The 18,466-nt window shown below is 39.6% G+C and overlaps 1 protein-coding gene, 1 non-coding gene and 1 pseudogene across 25 annotated transcripts in view; 1 reads left to right on the forward strand and 2 right to left on the reverse strand.

The window, feature by feature from the left end:
- Nucleotides 1–18,466, forward strand: part of BCL2L13 (BCL2 like 13) — a 103,311-nt gene that overhangs the window by 67,252 nt on the left and 17,593 nt on the right. For 7 of the 24 annotated variants that reach the window (XM_064591768.1, XM_064591769.1, XM_045874149.3 and 4 more), the window contains one exon: nt 18,265–18,414. The exons of 9 other annotated variants lie outside the window; for them this stretch is intronic. In XM_064591768.1, coding sequence (XP_064447838.1) covers nt 18,265–18,414 — 150 coding nt within the window. 8 more of the 24 variants (XM_064591780.1, XM_064591783.1, XM_045874156.3 and 5 more) reach the window with 8 other exon arrangements.
- LOC123844104 (BCL2/adenovirus E1B 19 kDa protein-interacting protein 3-like) lies at nt 2,543–3,062 on the reverse strand (annotated as a pseudogene).
- Nucleotides 17,563–17,635, reverse strand: TRNAK-CUU (transfer RNA lysine (anticodon CUU)). The gene has a single exon. It is a non-coding gene; the product is annotated as a tRNA-Lys (tRNA).

Below are 18,466 nucleotides of genomic sequence, written 5' to 3' on the forward strand. Positions count from 1 at the left end.
GGCAGACGCTTAACCGACTGAGCCACCCAGGTGCCCCGGTTTTCTTTATTTTTAATCACACTACCATTATCACATCAAAAATTTTAAAATGATTTCTTCATATCCTCAAATATCCTATTAGCATTCAAATTTCTAAATGTCTCAAAAATATCCTCTCTTTTGGATGTGAGGGTGATCTGGCTGTGACAGCTGTCACCCCACTGATTGCCAGGTTTGATTTGACTGATCTGGCTGGCTAGGTGGGTGTCCCTTCCTCTTTCACCCTCCATGTGTGTCCCTCCTGAGGCTCTGCGCTTGGTTGAAGAACACGACCTTCCCCAATAGAGGAGGACTGTTCTTCCATCAAGGGTATAGGAGTAGCTTGACTCCCCTGCTAGAACCTCAAAACAGGCACTCAAGGTCCCATTTATAGAAGAATGTAGAGTAGGCAGACGTCCAAATGAGGCACTGCATGTGATAGTCTGTCTGTCTTTCTTTCTTCCTTCCTTCCTTCTTTCCTTCCTTCCTTCCTTCTTTTTAGATTTATTTATTTATTTGAGAGAGAGAAAGAGATAAAGAGCAGAAGCAGGGGAAGGGGTGGTGGGAGAGGGAGAAGCAGGCTCCCCACTGAGCAGGGAGCCCGATGTGGGACTCAATCCCAGGACCCTGGGATCATGACCTGAGCCTAAGGCAGATGCTTAACCAACTGAGCCACCCAGGCGCCCCCATTCTGTCTGTCTTTAAAAAAAAACCCAAAAACCTCTCTTTTATAGTGTATGAAGTTGTATCTTCCCTTTCATTTTTATTGTTATTTCTTAATTTCTTCTTATTTAGTTAGTTTTTGGTTTAAAATAGTTTTTTTATTGCCCAGGATATATTTGTGTATGTGTGTCTTGTGTTTTTGTTTTTGTTTTTTTGAGTAAGCTCTAGGCCCAGCGTAGGGCTTGAACTCACGACCCCAACATCAAGAGTCATATGCTCAGGGTGCCTGTGTGGCTCAGTCAGTTAATGGTCTGCGTTTGGCTCAGGTCATGATTTCAGGATCCTGGGATCAAGTCCCATGTTGGGCTCCCTGCTCAGTGGGGAGTCTACTTCTCCCTCTATCCTTCCCCCTGCTGGTGATCTCTCTCTCTCAAATAAATAAGATCTTTTTATTTTATTTTATTTATTTATGTATTTATTTATTTATTTGACAGAGAGAAACACAGCGAGAGAGGAAACAGAAGCAGGGGGAGTGGGAGAGGGAGAAGCAGGCTTCCCGCTGAGCAGGGAGCCCGATGCGGGGGCTCAATCCCAGGACCCCGGGATCATGACCTGAGCCAAAGGCAGACGCCTAATGACTGAGCCACCCAAGTGCCCCAAATAAGATCTTTTTATTTATTTATATATTTTTAAAGATTTTATTTATTTATTTGACAGAGACAGACACAGCGAGAGCAGGAACACAAGCAGGGGGAGTGGGAGAGGAAGAAGCAGGCTTCCTGCTGAGCGGGGAGCCCGATGCAGGGCTCGATCCCAGGACCCTGGGATCATGACCTGAGCCAAAGGCAGACGTTTAATGACTGAGCCACTCAGGTGCCCCCTAAGATCTTTTTAAAAAAGGACTCATATGCTCTACTGACTGAGCCAGCAAGGTGCCCCTCTTTTCTTTTTTTAATAACTATAAATTCAAACTTAGGGAAGCTTTCCTTTGTCTTGAAAAACAAAACAAAATAACAAAGCTTCTGTATCATTTGCTAACCTGATTTTATTTATTTATTTATTATTTTTTTTTTAGAGACAGGGAGAGCGGGGGAGGGACAAAGGAAGAGGGAGAGAGAGAATCCCAAGCAGGCTCCACGCCCAGCATGGAGCCCCATGTGGGGCTCAATCTCATGACCCTGTGATCATGACCTGAACTGAAATCAAGTCAGAGGCTTAAATGAATGAGCCACCCAGGCGTCCCTTGTTATTTAAGATTTATATTTTTTTTTTTGAGAGAGAGCACAAGCAGGGGGAGGGGCAGTGGGAGAGGGAGAGAAGCTCAAGCAGACTCTGCACTGAGCTCAGAGCCTGAAGAGCTGAATCCCATGACCCCAACATCGTGACCTGAGCCGAAATCAAGAGTTGGATGCCTTACTGACTGAACCTTGCTGACTGAGCCTCCAAGGTGCCCCTGATTTCGTCTTAAGAAAGAAGTGGTAGTTATATTGCAAAAGTAAAATTTCTACCATGAATGTTGCAGTTCTATGTCTGGTGACACTAAAGGGAGACAATAGCATTGTTGCCAAAATTATAATCTGTTGGTGGCATTTGTGGGAAAAGAAGGAAGCGCTTACAAATTTCTAAATAACAGTCAACTGCTAGGAAATTCTAAATTTACAGGCCAAAGAGGGAATGAGGTTAGTAAAATGCCTCAACAGAGTTTGAATAAAATACTGGATTTGAGAGTTACTGGAACTTGGATATGCAAAAATAGGGTGGTAAGTTGGGTCATGCTTACAGTGGTCTCAAGTTCAAGTAAACTGCTGTGATAATATACCACTTCATATGTCTCATACTTTTCAAGGAGCTTTTCTTTCCCTCAGTAGGTGCTGGCAGAAGGTACGCTCAGTCATTTTCAATATAGATGCCTAGATCCAAAGCCAAAGCATGAGAAAGTAAGAGAGATGGAATGAAGAGAGTCTGCAAAAAAAAAAAAAAAAAAATACCCCCTTTCTTTCTGGTTTCACTTTTCCTCATGCTCCCAGAAACGGAGTGGAAACTGAAGTGGAACTCCCTGGAGGAATGGTTTCAGGCCTGCTGGACCAGTCAGACATACAGTCTATACTTTGCTTCAAAGCATCAGCTTTTCTAACTTCTGACTGAGAGCTATGATCTCTGCTGCTGTGCATTTCTACATTAAACATATAATCTGCCCATCTTTTTGTGGGGAAGGACTGTCACAGTAAGGACTTCCCCTTGAACTACTCTGTCCTGATTCATGTTGTGTTCTCAAAAGAATCTCTTCCATGTCTCCAGTGTAGATAGAGGGTTGAGGAAGATACATGAGCCAGCCCCCCATTTTCCTCATTGCCATTATCATTGCCATTGCTGCTGTTCATGGTAGCTCCACCCAGGAATCTTCCTCACCTACATGGTGCTTTACAACAAGGGAAGAATTATAATACAGGGAATATAATTCATTCCCTTCTCAATTTTCAGTTTTATTATGATATAATACATCAAAGTTTTTTGGTTATTATAATTTGTTACAGAGAAAGTAGCTCATTTATTCAACTGAAATGTGTGTGCTAAAGAAAAGAGCAATAATATGAATAACTAGTTTGTTGATATTTAAATTTTTTTTTTTTAAGATTTTATTTATTTTTTAGAGAGCGAGCGAGAGAGAAACAGCATGAGGGGGAGAGGGTCAGAGGGAGAAGTAGGCTCCCCGCTGAGCCGGGAGCCCGATGTGGGACTCTATCCCAGGACCCTGGGATCATGACCTAAGCCGAAGGCAGACGCTTAACCATCTGAGCCACCCAGGCGCCCGATATTTAAATTTTTTAATGTGTTTTTAATCTCTAAATTTGAATGCCCAATCTGTATTTCACATTGTTAGGTCTAAGCACTCTGTTTTTCGTGTGTTTAAAACCAAGAGATTGCTTTTTTGACGAATTGGTGAAAATGTATCCTCTGATACAGAGTGTCAGCATGAATCATCTTTAAGGTACTTTGTGTTAAACATTACATTGACAGGTCTTAATACCATTATGGTCATTCTTCTAGAGGAGAGTGATTTGGCTACATGATGTTGCATGTCTGTTATATAAAGTCTATAGTATGATTTCTGTGGGTAATGTGTTTGTCTTCAGCCACTTGAACACAACATCAGGGTAAAACAAACTGTCTAGCTGTCAAAGTGGAACTAATTTTGAAAACCTACAGGAAAGGAGGAGGTGATGGCAGCTATAATCTGTTGGATGAAGGGTTTGGGCATATAGATCTGCAGAGAGGAAAATAATATTTTGTTCTCTAAATTATAAAAAGAAATGGCTGGGATAAATGCCTTTTGGATTTCGACAGATAGTTTTGTTTTTTCTGTGATTTATGTTTTGTGATCATTTTTGTCTTATTATATTTGAGATGATTTTTCCATTGTACTGGTATTGAGAAGAGCACTTTATTGAGGCTTCTCAGTAACATGACTGGTGTGGATTTTTTTTAATAGACTGTAGAGCCGTTTTAGGTTCACAGAAATATTGAGGGAAGGTGCAGAGATTTCTCATATACTACCTGCCTGCACACATGCATAGCCTTCTGTGTTATCAACATCTCCCATCAGAGCGGTACATTTGTTACAACTGATGAACCTCTGTGGACACATCATTGTCAGCCTAAGACCATAGTTTATGTTACAGTTTACTGTTGGTGTATATTCTGCAATTTGGACAAACTCATGATGACATATATCCACCACTATAGTATTATACAGAGTAGTTTCACTTTTCTAAAAATCCTGTGTTCCACTTGTTTGACTCTCCCTCCTGCCTCACCTCTGGCAACCACTGATCTTTTTACTGTCTCCATAGTTTTTCCTTTTCCAGAATGTCATATAGTCGGGACCGTGTGATATATAGCCTTTTCAGATTGGCTTCTTTCACTTAGTAATATGCATTTAAGTTTCCTCTATGTCTTTTTATGGCTTGATAGCTCATCTCTTTTTAGCACTGAATTTTTAGCACTCCTTTGTCTGGATGTACCACCGTTTATTTACCCATTCACCTAGTGAACGAGATCTCAGTTGCTTCCAAGTTTTGACAATTAGGAATAAAGCTGATACAATCTTGCATGTGCAGGTTTTTGTGTGGACATGAGCTTTAAACTTCTTTGTGTAAAAACCAAGGAGTGCAGTCTGGTAAGAGTATGTTTAGTTTTGTAAGAAACTGCCAAGCTGTCCTCCAAAGTGGCTGTACCATTTTGCATCCCCACTGGCAATGAATGAGAGTTCCTTTTGCTCCATAGACTCACCAGCATTTGGTGGTGTTGGTGTTAGACTTTGGCTATTTTACTAGATGTGTAGTGGTATCTCGTTTTAATTTGCATTTCCCTGATGACATATGATGTGGAGCATCTTTTCATATGCTAATTTGCCATCTGTACATCTTCTTTGGTGAGGTATCTGTTAAGGTGTTTGGCCCATTTTAAATATCAGATTGATTGCTTTCTTATTTAAGAGTTCTTTGTATATTTTGGATAATAATTCTTTATTAGGTGTGTCTTTTGAAATTGTTTTCTCCCAGTCTGTGGCTTGTCTTTGCATTCTTTCAATATTGTCATAGACATTTTCAGTCTTTTTTTTTTTTTTTTTTAAGATTTTATTTATTTATTTGACAGAGAGAGGCACAGCGGGAGAGGGAACACAAGCAGTGGGGAGTGGGAGAGGGAGAAGCAGGCTCCCCGCTGAGCAGGGAGCCTGACATGGGGCTCGATCCTAGGACCCTGGGATCATGACCTGAACCAAAGGCAGATGCTTAATGACTGGGCCACCCAGGCGCCCAGATTATAATTTTTTATTTTTGTTTATGTGGCATTAGAATTACAAGATAGGGCTTTTGTTTTTTTTCTCTTTTTACTTTATTTTTTAACCCTGCCGGAGAGTGGCGAGTTAATAAAGATTGGAAATCCACAGGATTAATTTGTGGCCTCCAGCTCTGCCAAATATTAGTCTTGTGTTTTGGGGGAAATTCATTTAACTTCTCTGAGCCTCAGTTTTATCAATTACAAAATGGGAAGAATAGCTCTCTGTCTCACAGAAATAATGATATAAAAGTGTTTTGTGAAAATGCTACATTTTTACAAATGTCAGGTTTTCAGATATGTCTTTAAGAGTGTGTATTTTTTTCCTCTCCCTGAGTCTGAAGATTCCTTTGTGTTTTGATTCTGACTTTTCAATGCCCTGCAGCGCACTTAGGGCACAGACTAGTTGGCATATTATGATTCTTCCTGACTCATCCTTGTTCCCTCCCTCTTCTTTCTCACTGTCTTTCATTTCCTGGGATTGTGTTGCTACATTAGAAGTAAGTCTGTCTCCTGAAAAGGGCAGTACAAGTCCACCGTGGTAAGGCTTCTCTTTTATTTTCTATGTCATGTACTAAACTATATACTTACTATGAAAGATTTAGTTTTAAATTACATAAAAGCTTATTCGTAAAAATGTCATCTGATGTCTACTATAATATTTAATATATTTTTTTAAAGATTTTATTTATTTATTTGACAGAGAGACACAGCGAGAAAGGGAACACAAGCAGGGGCAGTGGCGGAGGGAGAAGCAGGCTTCCTGCTGAGCAGGGAGCCCGATGCGGGGCTCGATCCCAGGACCCTGGGATCATGACCTGAGCCGAAGGCAGCAGCTTAACGACTGAGCCACCCAGGCGCCCCAATATTTAATATTTAAGTAGTTTGAATAAAATTAATTTTTGCCTTTTTTCTCTTTGACTTAAAGCTTCTCATTTCCATTTTAAGAATAGAAGCCACAAAAAGTGTTTTTGTTTGTAACCAAGAATATTTGAAGACTGTCTTTTGGGAACTTTTAGGTAAGAGCAGAGTTTTTATACTCCGGGAGGTGACACATAGTTTGTGATCTAAAAATCACTAAGTGGGTTTTGTGATTGAAATAATTTTAGTGTAATGAGGGTAAGTACTGTTTCATGAAGTCCATGTGTTTTATATGCAGGTGTGAGTATTCATTGCACTGTGTTCCAAAATACATTTTTTGTGGGTCTTGGTCATCATTAAATAGATGGAAAATTATTTCTCTGAAATATCTTTCCCACTTTGCATTTTCTCATTTTAGGTTAATAGTGATCTGAGAGACATATGGTATCCTGCTTGACTGAATGTAGAAGAGTAATTATCTGTTTCTGTTTTTTAAGGGGAATACTTGAGAGATAGATATTGTATAAAGGCCAAGAAGTAACCGTAACGGTTTGTTGGTACATCTTAGGGCAGGTGAGTCCCTAAATGAGTTTACCAGGGAATATGTCTTTGGAGTTCTGCCAAAGCATCTTCAGATGGAAAAGTTAAGTCTGTAGGGAGCTCAATTTGTCAGCAGCTATGACCCTGAAGGTAAAATACTGCTTGAAGTGGCAGAATAATTTGTAACTGATGTGAACCCAAAAAAAGGAAGCAAAATGCAGTCGATACAAGCAGAATAAAGCAGCAACTGCACATTTTTGAAGTGGTTCTTTTAATGATCTGCAAGCTGTTTTTATTTTGTTCCTACCACCAAAACCAAAGTTACATTTATATTTTCTTACATTTATTTAAAGATACTCCCCTTGGGTGCCTGGGTGGCTCAGTTGGTTAAGCGACTGCCTTCGGCTCAGGTCATGATCCTGGAGTCCTGGGATCGAGTCCCGCATCGGGCTCCCTGCTCAGCAGGGAGTCTGTTTCTCCCTCTGACTCTCCCCCCTTTCATGTGCTCTCTCTCTCATTCTCTCTCTCTCTCAAATAAATAATAAATAAATAATAAATAATCTTTTAAAAAATAAATAAATAAAGATACTCCCCTTATCTCCATATTTCAGTTTCTTTTCTCCCTTTTTATTGGAAAGGTTTCATGCACATGTCTTTGTGTACTTCGTGTACTTGCTTGAAGAAAACAGGAATAACCTTTTCTATTTACTTCTTGCAGTAAACTCAGGGGAAAGCATCTGCATGGTAATCAGAGGACTTCAGCCCAAGAGTTAATGTCATGTAGTTGATAAAAAGCATGGTCTCTGGAGGTAAACTGCCTGAGCTTAAATCCAGTTCAGTGACTTTGAACAATTATCCTCTTCAGTTGATTCAGTTTCCTGGTCTGTAAAGTGGAAATAATAATAAGGCTTACTCTGTAACCTTGTGAGGTTTAAATAGGTTAATATCAGTAAAATCTTCAGAAGGGCACATGGTAGGAGTACGTGGGGGTTACTGCATGTTACTGACAAGCTGTTCTCATAGCAGGCTCAGAGACCTTGGGGCAAGTTAATCTCTTTGGGCTTTCTCTGGTTTAGTTTTTGTTTTTGTTTTCAAAGAAAGATACAGTTCTCTGATTCTTTGTGCATATTTAAACTCTGATAGTTGGTCCAAATTAGTTTTGTGTTTTTGAGTCCTGGAAGTTACTCCTTTATGTTTTTTATATCAATGGGACTAAAAAAATATTTCCAACAACATAAATATTTTGTGCTAAAAATGATTTTAGATTGTTGGACTGGCTCTAATACTACTTGTAGATTTTATTCCCCCTAATCTGCTAAATTTTTTTTTTTTTTTTAAGATTTTATTTATCCATTTTACAGAGAGCACAAGCAGGGGGAGCGGCTGGCAGAGGCAGAGGGAGAAGGAGAAGGAGAAGCAGGTTCCTCACTAAGGAAGGAGCCCAAGGCGGGGCTCGATCCCAGGACCGTGGGATCATGACCCAAACCGAAGGCAGACACCTAACCAACTGAGCCACCCACGCAACCCTAATGTGTTAAATTTTACCCAAAGTATTATCCAAAAAAGCTCTTTATCTTTTAGTGAAAGCCTACTCTTTTTTTTTTTTTTTAAGATTTTATTTATTTATTTATTTGAGAGAGAGAGAGAGAGAAACAGCATGAGAGGGGATAGGGTCAGAGGGAGAAGCAGGCTCCCCGCCGAGCCGGGAGCCCGATGCAGGACTCGATCCCAGGACTCCAGGATCATGACCTGAGCCGAAGGCAGTCGCTTAACCAACTGAGCCACCCAGGCGCCCGTGAAAGCCTACTCTTAACGGTAATTGTTAAGAGAGAGGCCTCTATTTTTATATTTTTGCTTTATATGAATTGGTCCCAGGAGTAAAAGTCTCAGTGGTCATCTATTCTTTCTTTAATGCTTCTTACATAAGAGCATGAAATTTTTGGTGAATCTTTATTAAAATATCACGTTCCAAGTAAGAAATAAATTGTAAGGCAGGGAAGGCCATGACAGCAAGAAAAAAAGCAATTAAATCTGAATTGACTTCTGAGCCATATTTTATTCCAAGATTGTAATTTGACAGACTTCTTGAGCAAGGGAACAAAGAGTGTTTGTTCTTAACTCTTGTTAGCTTTAAGCTGTTAAAAATAAAGCAAAATGTCATTTTATACTGAATTCTATTGCAGTTTGTTAACTCTTCCCTTATTTCTTCATGATCGAATTTTTTAAATTTCCATTTCATTTGTTTTGGCTTACAGCCCTAAAGAATAAGCAGCAAAGGTTTCCTTTCTGGGGATTGAAATTTTTGCCTTTTGTTTTATGGTTCTTTTGTTTTTGTTTTTGCTTTTTTAATCAGTTCTTGCTATGAGAGTTTCTGTTTTTAGAAGTGCAGAGAAGTAACTTGTTGAGAATTCTTATCAGTGAGCACTTAAGACCGCTCTGACCCTTGGATAACCTTCTGTTTGAAGAGCTCTGTAATTGTAAAGCGGCTCTGTGAATCCAGCTGTACTGTACTTCTCTTGAAGTGGCATGGAGTGTGAACGGAATGAGAGCAGATGTGATTCGAAGACTAAGAATAAACAACGTGAGAAGTTACATTCTTTATCTCTTAATGACTCAGTTGGGAGGTGAGGGTGGCTAGGAGTACTTTTTGAGTTTTTTAGATGAAACTTGGACAATGTTCATGGAAGGCTAACAAGAACACACTGTTTTAAGTTACTAGTAGTGGAGTAACTGACGTTCTTTGACTGTTTTGCGTAACCCTGACGTGCAGTTTCTTTGAGAAAATAGGGTAGTCTTACTTGCTTCTTGGGGGTCATAGACTGTGATTGGTTCATTCAGTGGTATAATTCTCTTAACACTCTTTTCCAGCTTCTTCCTCTTCATTTAACAGAAAGAACCCAGTTTTTAAACGTTGAGTTTCAATAATGAAGAAGAAAAATGTAATCTTAAGCAGTGCCTCATTACCCTTCTTTTTTAGCTACTTTGCAAGGTTTGAAGATAGAGAATTATAAAGTTGCCGAGCCATATTTAGTTTCTCATTTGGAGACTTTGAGAAAGCAAATAAATGAAACAAGTGTACTAAAGTCAAGTCAGTAAGGGACAATTATGTACTTCATGCTACCTTATACTATCACTACTCTTCTTCACTACTTTTCCCTCCTTGTAAAATTATTCTTTATATGAGCCTATATTTCTGTTTTCACAATGAAGCTTCTTGAAGAGATGATTTAATAAGCAGATAAACTTTTGAGTCTATAAATGACATGGCAAAGAGAAGTCCCTTTGTAACAAGGTGTTAGAGGATTTGCATGACTAATTAGAATTGTGTTATGGCAAAGAGCTAGGTAAGTACAACTTCACAGGAAAATTGAGTTTAACTCTTGATCTGGCTTTGGTGACTGGGTCTTCCTTACTCTTGGACCTCCAGGTATACTCTTCCAAAAAGGTTACAGAAATGGTTCCCTGGGTAGCTATTTTCATTCGTGTTGTCTACTGTCATTCTCTGTTATTGGTGGTTCATCAAGAATCAGCAAACTCAGAATATCCTTATAGTCACTCAGTAGTCTTAATCATCTTACCTCTGCCTTTTCATTGTGCTAGAGTATGTTTGGGCTTTGGGTAGGATATTGAGGAAGCCAAATTGATTGCAGCCATTATACCCATTTTTGTTGAGCAAGATCTAATACCTGGGTCCCACCTTCAGAGATTCTAATTTAATTGTTATGGGTTGTAACTTTAGCATAGGAAGTCTTAAAACTTTCACAGGTATCTCTAATTAGGCAGGAGAGTTTGAGGGCTGCTATGTTACCTGATCTCCCCAACTAGATTTTAGACCCTTTGAAACAGATTTTAATTCTAAACTTCTTAAGCTTTATTAGATTGGTGACTATATGTTTATTAGTTAAACACAACTATAAACATAATGAAGCCAGTTGTTTAATTGTTCAAAATAAATAATCAAGAAAGCCATGGTGAAGTATAAATTTTTTAGTGGGTAGTGTAGAATACCAAGAAAGGAAATGATGGTTGTAGAGCTCAATCAGGAAATGCTTCTTGGACGAAGTATAGTCGCATCTTGAAGAAGTGTGAAAGACTTATGTTGGAGAGCACCAAGGCTAATATTAGTTGGATGAGTTGTGAGATCCAGCTTAGGTGATTTGGAGTGGCCATGACTCAGAATAGCAAGACTTTATTTGTTATGTCTAAACTTTTGCATTTGAGCCATTTGTGATATATCCTAAACTGAGTTTTGGTTATGAAAAAAGCAGTCCTGAACTTACTTGGTTCTGCTCAGACCTCCACTGGGTGTCTTTTTTCTCTGTGTTTAGTAGAAAAGGTTGGCTAACAGATGTGTTTCCTCTTCAGAGAGGCTTGAAGGTCTAGAACAGCAGGTTATGACACATGTTCCATCTTTGTGATTCCAAGGCAGCAATCATGCACAAAGAGAAATGACAGAGATGTTCCTCAGTGGAAAAGACCCCAGATCCATGAGCTGGATCGGCTTGTCGTTAAGTTCCCCCTAAATTAATATTAATCTATTAGTATATATTATATATAATTCTAGTAATATAATATGTGTGGGATTCTGTAAGGCACTTGGCATGAGGCTGAGAAAAAAAAAAATCCGGTACAATGAAGATGTTTAAAAACGTATCTTTATGTCATCAAGGCCTTGCGCCTGGCCATGCATCTGGAAGAGCAGGCCAGCAAACAAATAAGCAACAAGAAACGGCCCCAGTGACGGCTGCAAATAAAAGATCTGTTTGGTTTCAAAAAAAAAACGTATCTTTAGGGGCGCCTGGGTGGCTCAGTCGTTACGCGCCTGCCTTCGGCTCAGGTCATGATCCCAGAGTCCTGGGTTCAAGCCCCACATCGGGCTCCCTGCTCGGTGGGAAGCCTGCTTCTCCCTCTCCCACTCCCCCTGCTTGTGTTCCCTCTCTCGCTGTGTCTCTCTCTGTCAAATAAATAAATAAAATCTTTAAAAAAAAAAAGTATCTTTAATCTCTAAGAACTTAGTAGGGGTATAAGACAGATACACACAATTTATTATATATTTTATAAGCAAAGAGAACAGATAACTCATTTAAGAGTTTAAAGGTAATGAGAAGGATTCAGAAGGGCAGAACTGAGGAGGAGGGCATTCTGGGTGACTTGAGTCAGAAGAGGGGAGTTTGAATTCTCTTCAGCACCAGCAGTATGTGACCTTGGACAACAAACACTGCGTATGCATAGAAATCTAGAAATGAATAAAGAACAGTACCTGTCAGTGCCTGAGAAAATCAAAATAGCTGGTGTTCAGCGCTTCTTTTGTATCCAAAGATGGGACCAGTTTTCCTGTTAAGCATTTGCTGACCATCACTATTTACTTGGCTTATGTTAGGCATTACAAGGAGGATAGCAAAGACTTTTAAAGCATGTTTTCGTCCCTTGAGGTGTTATTATCTAGTTGGGGAATGACTAATACTTGTGAAAAAATTAGCGAGAAGTATGGCACAAAAGTATAATTATGGTATTTTGTGTAACCTAGACTCAGAGCTATGAGTTCAGGAGAAATAAGAGGGGGATTGGATTCAGTCCAGAGGGGTTAGAATTTAAGCCGGACCCAGATGTAGCCAGATGAGGAGTCTTTAGCTGGTAACCATGGATAAGTTTCAGGGAGTGTGAAATTTCTCCTAAAATGGTGTGTATGCTTTGTGTGAATGCGCAGTTTTAAAAGAAAAGTCTCACATCTTTTGTTATATTTGTGAAATATTTTCTGCTCCTCAAAATGTTAGCACCATTATCTACATGAATAAGAAGACAGGGCTTGGGGATTTAGTACAGCGTTTGTAGGGAACAATGAGCAACCTTGCCAAGATAAGTCTTCCCTCTTATATGGGACACCTAATTTGTGATTACACAAATTTGGGCTAATGGCTCTAGGAATAGAAAGGAGAGAACACCCAACAATTGAACTACTAGGTATTTATCCAAAGGATACAAACATAGTGATTCGAAGGGGCACATGCACCCCATTGTTTATAGCAGCAATGTCCACAATAGCCAAAATATGGAAAGAATCCAGATGTCCATTGACAGATGAATGGATAAAGAAGATGTGGGATGTGTGTGTACACACACACACACACACACACACAAGAATATTACTCAGCCATCAAAAAGAATGAAATCTTGCCATTTGCAACTATGTGGATGGAACTAGAGCGTATTATGCTAAGCGAAATAAGTCAGAGAAAGACAAATATATGATTTCACTCATATGTGGAATTTAAGAGACAAAACAGATGAACATCAGGGAAGGGAAGGAAAAATAAGATGAAAATCAGAGAAGGAGACAAACCATAAGGGACTCTAAACCATAGAAAACAAACTGAGGGTTGCTGGAGGGGAGGTGGGTGGGAGGATGGGAGAACGGTGATGGGCATTAAGGAGGGCACTTGACGGAATGAGCACTGGGTGTTATATGCAACTAATCACTAAATTCTACCTCTGAAACAAATAATACATTATATGTTAATTAAATTGAATTTAAATAACAAAAAAAAGAAAGGGAAGATTGGCCTTACCTCCTCCCTGTACTGCAGCCTTTTTTTTAAAAAAAATTTATATTTGGTTTCCTGGGAAAATATTTAATGTGCCCAAGAAGAAATAATATATTATTCTAAATATTGTATGACTTTGCCCTCTTGCTTTTTAACTGAAGGAGACAATTAGAAATAATTTCAAATGTAGCACTACTTACTCTGTTCTATAAAATTCAAACTGAGCCTTTATCTAATGGCCAGATGCTACCTTAGATTCATCTCTTCTGTTCTGAGTTATAGTAATGGTGTCTAAGAGTTGCCATATTGGGGGGTGGGGGAAGTTGAATTCATTTTTCAGTAAAACCAAGATCTTTGTCAGACTCAGCAAGAGTGCAGGGAAACTACTCCCCTCTATGAGATAAAAACATATACTTATTTTATATCCAGAAAGACATTGGTAGTTTGCTTTCCATGAATTAACACTGAAGCTTCAGCAAGGCCTCCTTACCCTTCTTTTTAACTACTTTGCAGAGCTTGAAGGTAGAGGATTGAAAGCTGCTGAGCCATATTTAGTTTCTCACTTGGAGATTTTGAGAAAGCAAATACATAAAACAAGTGTACCAAAGTCAATACAATTATGAACTTCATGCTACTTTATATTATTACTACTTTACTACCTTTTTCCCTCCTTGTAAAATTATTCCTTATTTCTCGTTTTCACAATGGAGCTCCTTGAAGAGATGATTTAATAAACAGATAAACCTTTGCATGTATAAATTATTTGGCAAAGAGAAATCCCTTTGTAACAAGTGTAGAGGATTTGCATGACTAATTAGAATTGTGTTCTGGGGGCGCCTGGGTGGCTCAGTCGTTAAGCGTCTGCCTTCGGCTCAGGTCATGATCCCAGCGACCTGGGATCGAGCCCCGTGTCGGGCTCCCTGCTCCGCGGGAAGCCTGCTTCTCCCGCTCCCACCCCCCCTGCTTGTGTTCCTGCTCTCGCTGTCTCTCTCTCAAATAAATAAATAAAATCTTAAAAAAAAAAAGAATTGTGTTCTGGCAAAGAGGTAGGTAAATACAACTTCACAGGAAATTTATTTAATTTTTTCTAGTAGTCTCTACATCCAACATGGGGCTCAAACTCATGACCCCAAGCACATGAAAAGATGTTCAGTATCATTGGTCATCAGTGAAATACAAATCAAGACCAAAATAAGATATCACTTCACATCCCTGTAGGATGGTTCTAATAAAAAAATAAAACAGGGGCGCCTGGGTGGCTCAGTTGTTAAGCGTCTGCCTTCGGCTCAGGTCATGATCCCAGGGTCCTGGGATCGAGCCCCGCATCGGGCTACCTGCTCGGCGGTGACTCTGCTTCTCCCTCTCCTACTCCCCCTGCTTGTGTTCCCTCTCTTGCTGAGTCTCTCTCTGTCAAATAAATAAATAAAATCTTTAAAAAATAAAAAAATAAAACAGACAGTGACAGGTGTTAGGATGTGGAGAAATTGGAACCCTTGTACATTGCTGGGAGGAATATAAAACGGTACCGTTGCTTTGGGAGATAGTTTGGCAGTTCCTCAATAAATTAAACATAGAATTATATGACCCAGCAATTTCACTTCTAGCTATATCCTCAAAAAATTGGAAATAGGTGGTCAAACAAAAACTTTGTGGATATTCACAATCACCAAAAGGTGGAAACAACCCAAATGTCAACCAGCTGATGAATTAATAAAGAAAATGTGGTATAGCCATACAACAAAATACTGCAAAGCCGTAGAAAGAAAGGAAGTACCCATACATACTACAGCATGGATGAGCCTTGAAAACATTATGTGCAGTGGAAGAGCCTAGACGTGAAGGGCCACATACTGTATGATTCCATTTATATGAACTTCCCAGGGGAGGGAGGTGGGGGAATTGGGAGTGATTGGCCAGGAGCTTGCTCTTTGAGATGATGGAAATGTTCAGGAATTAGAGTGGTGATGTTTGCACACATCGTGAATATACTAAAAACCACTGAATTGCGCACCTAAAAATGGTGAATGTTAGGTTATGTAAATTTTATGAATGTAAATATCAATACTAAAAAACGAATAAAAGATTTTTTAAAAGAACACCAATTTCTAATGGTATGCCCTGCCCTTTGTTTTAGAGACCTGTACAAAAGAAATGCAGGAGATTCTCTTCATCTGACTCAAATTATTTCACAGCTCATGTTGAGACTGTTGAATATCCACTAATCTCAAGTTCCTAGGAGGTAGCAGACCCCAATTTATATGTACATTCTTAAAAAAAAAAAATTGAAAGTTTTTTTTTTTACTAAATCATGATCATTGTAAAAAGTGTATAGAATACACTTCTTACAGTTCTATCCCATAGAAATAACCCATATATTGGTTTAACGTATACTATTGTAAAGAGAGATTTTACTTTTGTGATACCTCTATTTAGAAGAGATGAGGAAGGAGGAAGAAGTTTGTTAATTACCTTTTCTATCCAAGGGAAGGGTATTGTTTCAAATTGCTTTCAGTTTTTTTTTTTTTTTTTTTATGAGAGAGAGAGAGAGAGTACATGAGAGGGGGGAGGGTTAGAGGGAGAAGCAGGCTCCTCGCCGAGCAGGGAGCCCGATGCGGGACTCAATCCAGGGACTCCAGGATCGTGACCTGAGCCGAAGGCAGTCACTTAACCAACTGAGCCACCCAGGCGTCCCAAATTGCTTTCAGTTTTAAAAATTTATAGTCTAGGGGCACCTGGGTGGCGCAGTCAGTTAAGCCTCTGCCTTCGGCTCAGGTCCTGATCCCGGGTCCTGCTCAGCGGGAAGCCTGCTTCTCCCTCTCCCTCCCCGACCAGTGCTCTCTGTCGCTATCTCTGTCTCTCTTTCAAATATATAAATAAAATCTTTTAAAAAAATTTTTTTGGTTGGGGGGCGTCTGGGTGGCTCAGATGGCTAGGCAAGTGTCTGCCTTCAGCTCAGGTCATGATCTCCAGGTCCAGGGATCAAGCCCCACGTCGGGCTCCTAGCTCAGTGGGGAGTCTGCTTCTCCCTCTCCCTCTGCCTCTCCCCCTGCTTATGCTCTCTCTGTCTCTCTTTCTCTCAAATGAATAAATAAAATCTTTAAAAAAAAAAATTTTTTTTTTAGGCTAGGTGTTTTAGAGTAGCTCTTTGTTCCACCACCACATCAACAAAAACAACGGCAACCAAAACAATGATAATGAAAACACAGCCTAATTTATTGATTGCTTACTAGGTACAAGGGGCTATGCTAAGCACTATAAATACTGTATCTAATTTTTGTAACAACCTTGCCAGTCATCTTCCTTTTATGAAGAAATTGAGGTTTAAATGGTTAAGCAAAGCATTCAGATTTACTGTGGAGCTGGGGTTCAAACCAGTTCTTTTTTCCTACAAATATTGTATTTTTAATTACTATTTTGTCTCTCTGCTTATATTCATCCATGGACTATCCCTGATGACCTCTAGGACTTCTTCAAGAGATTAAAGCAAGGGTTGAGGTGAAATGTGGGGCAGTTAGAATATTGACATTATGATCATGTTACTTGTTCAGTTGTTTTTCTGGTTTCCTTTTATGTGGGGCTGATAGAGGGACTATTGATTTATATTAGAGTCTTAATGTATACAGAAAATTTTTGGTCTTGATTGAAGACCAAATTATTTGGTCTTCAAATAGAAAAATTATTCTATTTCATAGAATAACAGCTATAATCACAAAATAAAATAGGAATTAATTTGTTTTACATAATCCTATTCAGACTCTCCGTAGCATGTCCGAGTGTCATCCAGACATTTTGTAAAGCTTTCATTAGGTCTTTATGAACATTACACTCCATTGGTTCTCTTCCTGCCATTTTTTTAAAGATTTTATTTATTTATTTGACAGAGAGAGACAGCAAGAGAGGGAACACAAGCAGGGGGAGTGGGAGAGGGAGAAGCAGGCTTCCCACAGAGCAGGGAGCCCGATGTGGGGCTCGATCCCAGGACCCTGGGATCATGACCTGAGCCGAAGGCTGACGCTTAATGACTGAGCTACCCAGGCGCCCTCCTGCCTTTTTTTTTTTTTTTTTTAATATTTTATTTATTTTTTTAAAGTAGGCTCCACACCCAGCATGGGGCTTGAACTCATGACCTCACGATTAAGAGTCGCATGCTCTACCAACTGAGCCAGCTAGGTGCCTCTCTTCCTGCTTTTCTGATCACATTGTAACCTCTGGACTCCCCTACCGTCCTGTGTATATACCTGTCTTAAAGCTTTCTGTATCCTATTGAAATTAGTTATTCATATGTCAGTCTTCACATCTAGACAGTGAATTTTTTAAGAACAGAAATGGAGTCTCATCTCATTCTTCCTTATAATGCTGGTGCCTAACATGGTACCTAATAGGCCACAAGCACATGCTGGGTCCTGTTAAACTAAACTGCTACGTGTGAAAACAAAGACTGGCTTTGTTTATCTTTATTACTTTGGTGTAAAGAGTCTTCCTAAAGAGAGAAGAACGAGTCTTGCATTTTTGGCTTCCTTGTAGCCACTGCTCTCACATAATTTTAAAGCGGAGCTGTGACTGTCATTGTGGAGCTGAAAGACTCCACTGACTAACCACTTCGTATTGAATCATGTCCATATTTCTTAGCTCTCTGTCAGGTTTTCCAGGGTCCCTTTCCCAACTGAACTTCTATTCGTCATGTACACTGTGCACTCCTTAAACTGGGTGACTTACTATTCCCCTCTTTGTTATTTCTGTGGCTTTTGCTGGTGGCGTATCTTGTACATGCTTTCACCATGGAACCTGACCCATCCTTCAGATAGCTAAAATGCTCCAGGAAGCTCTGTCATCTCCCTGCCTGCTGCAGCCTTCACCAAAAGAAGTCAGCATCTCCCCATCTGAACTCTTACTAGCACTTGGACTGCAGGATAGCACTGCCCTACTAAGTGAGAAATTCCTCAAGAGCAAGGTTCTTGTCTTTGTTTTCTCTGCTGTTTTACATTAATTATTGCATCAAATAT

This window comes from Mirounga angustirostris, unplaced genomic scaffold, assembly GCF_029215605.1.
Source record: "Mirounga angustirostris isolate CCGP_5_RB_7025 unplaced genomic scaffold, mMirAng1.0.hap1 SCAF_5, whole genome shotgun sequence".
Taxonomy (NCBI): domain Eukaryota; kingdom Metazoa; phylum Chordata; class Mammalia; order Carnivora; family Phocidae; genus Mirounga; species Mirounga angustirostris.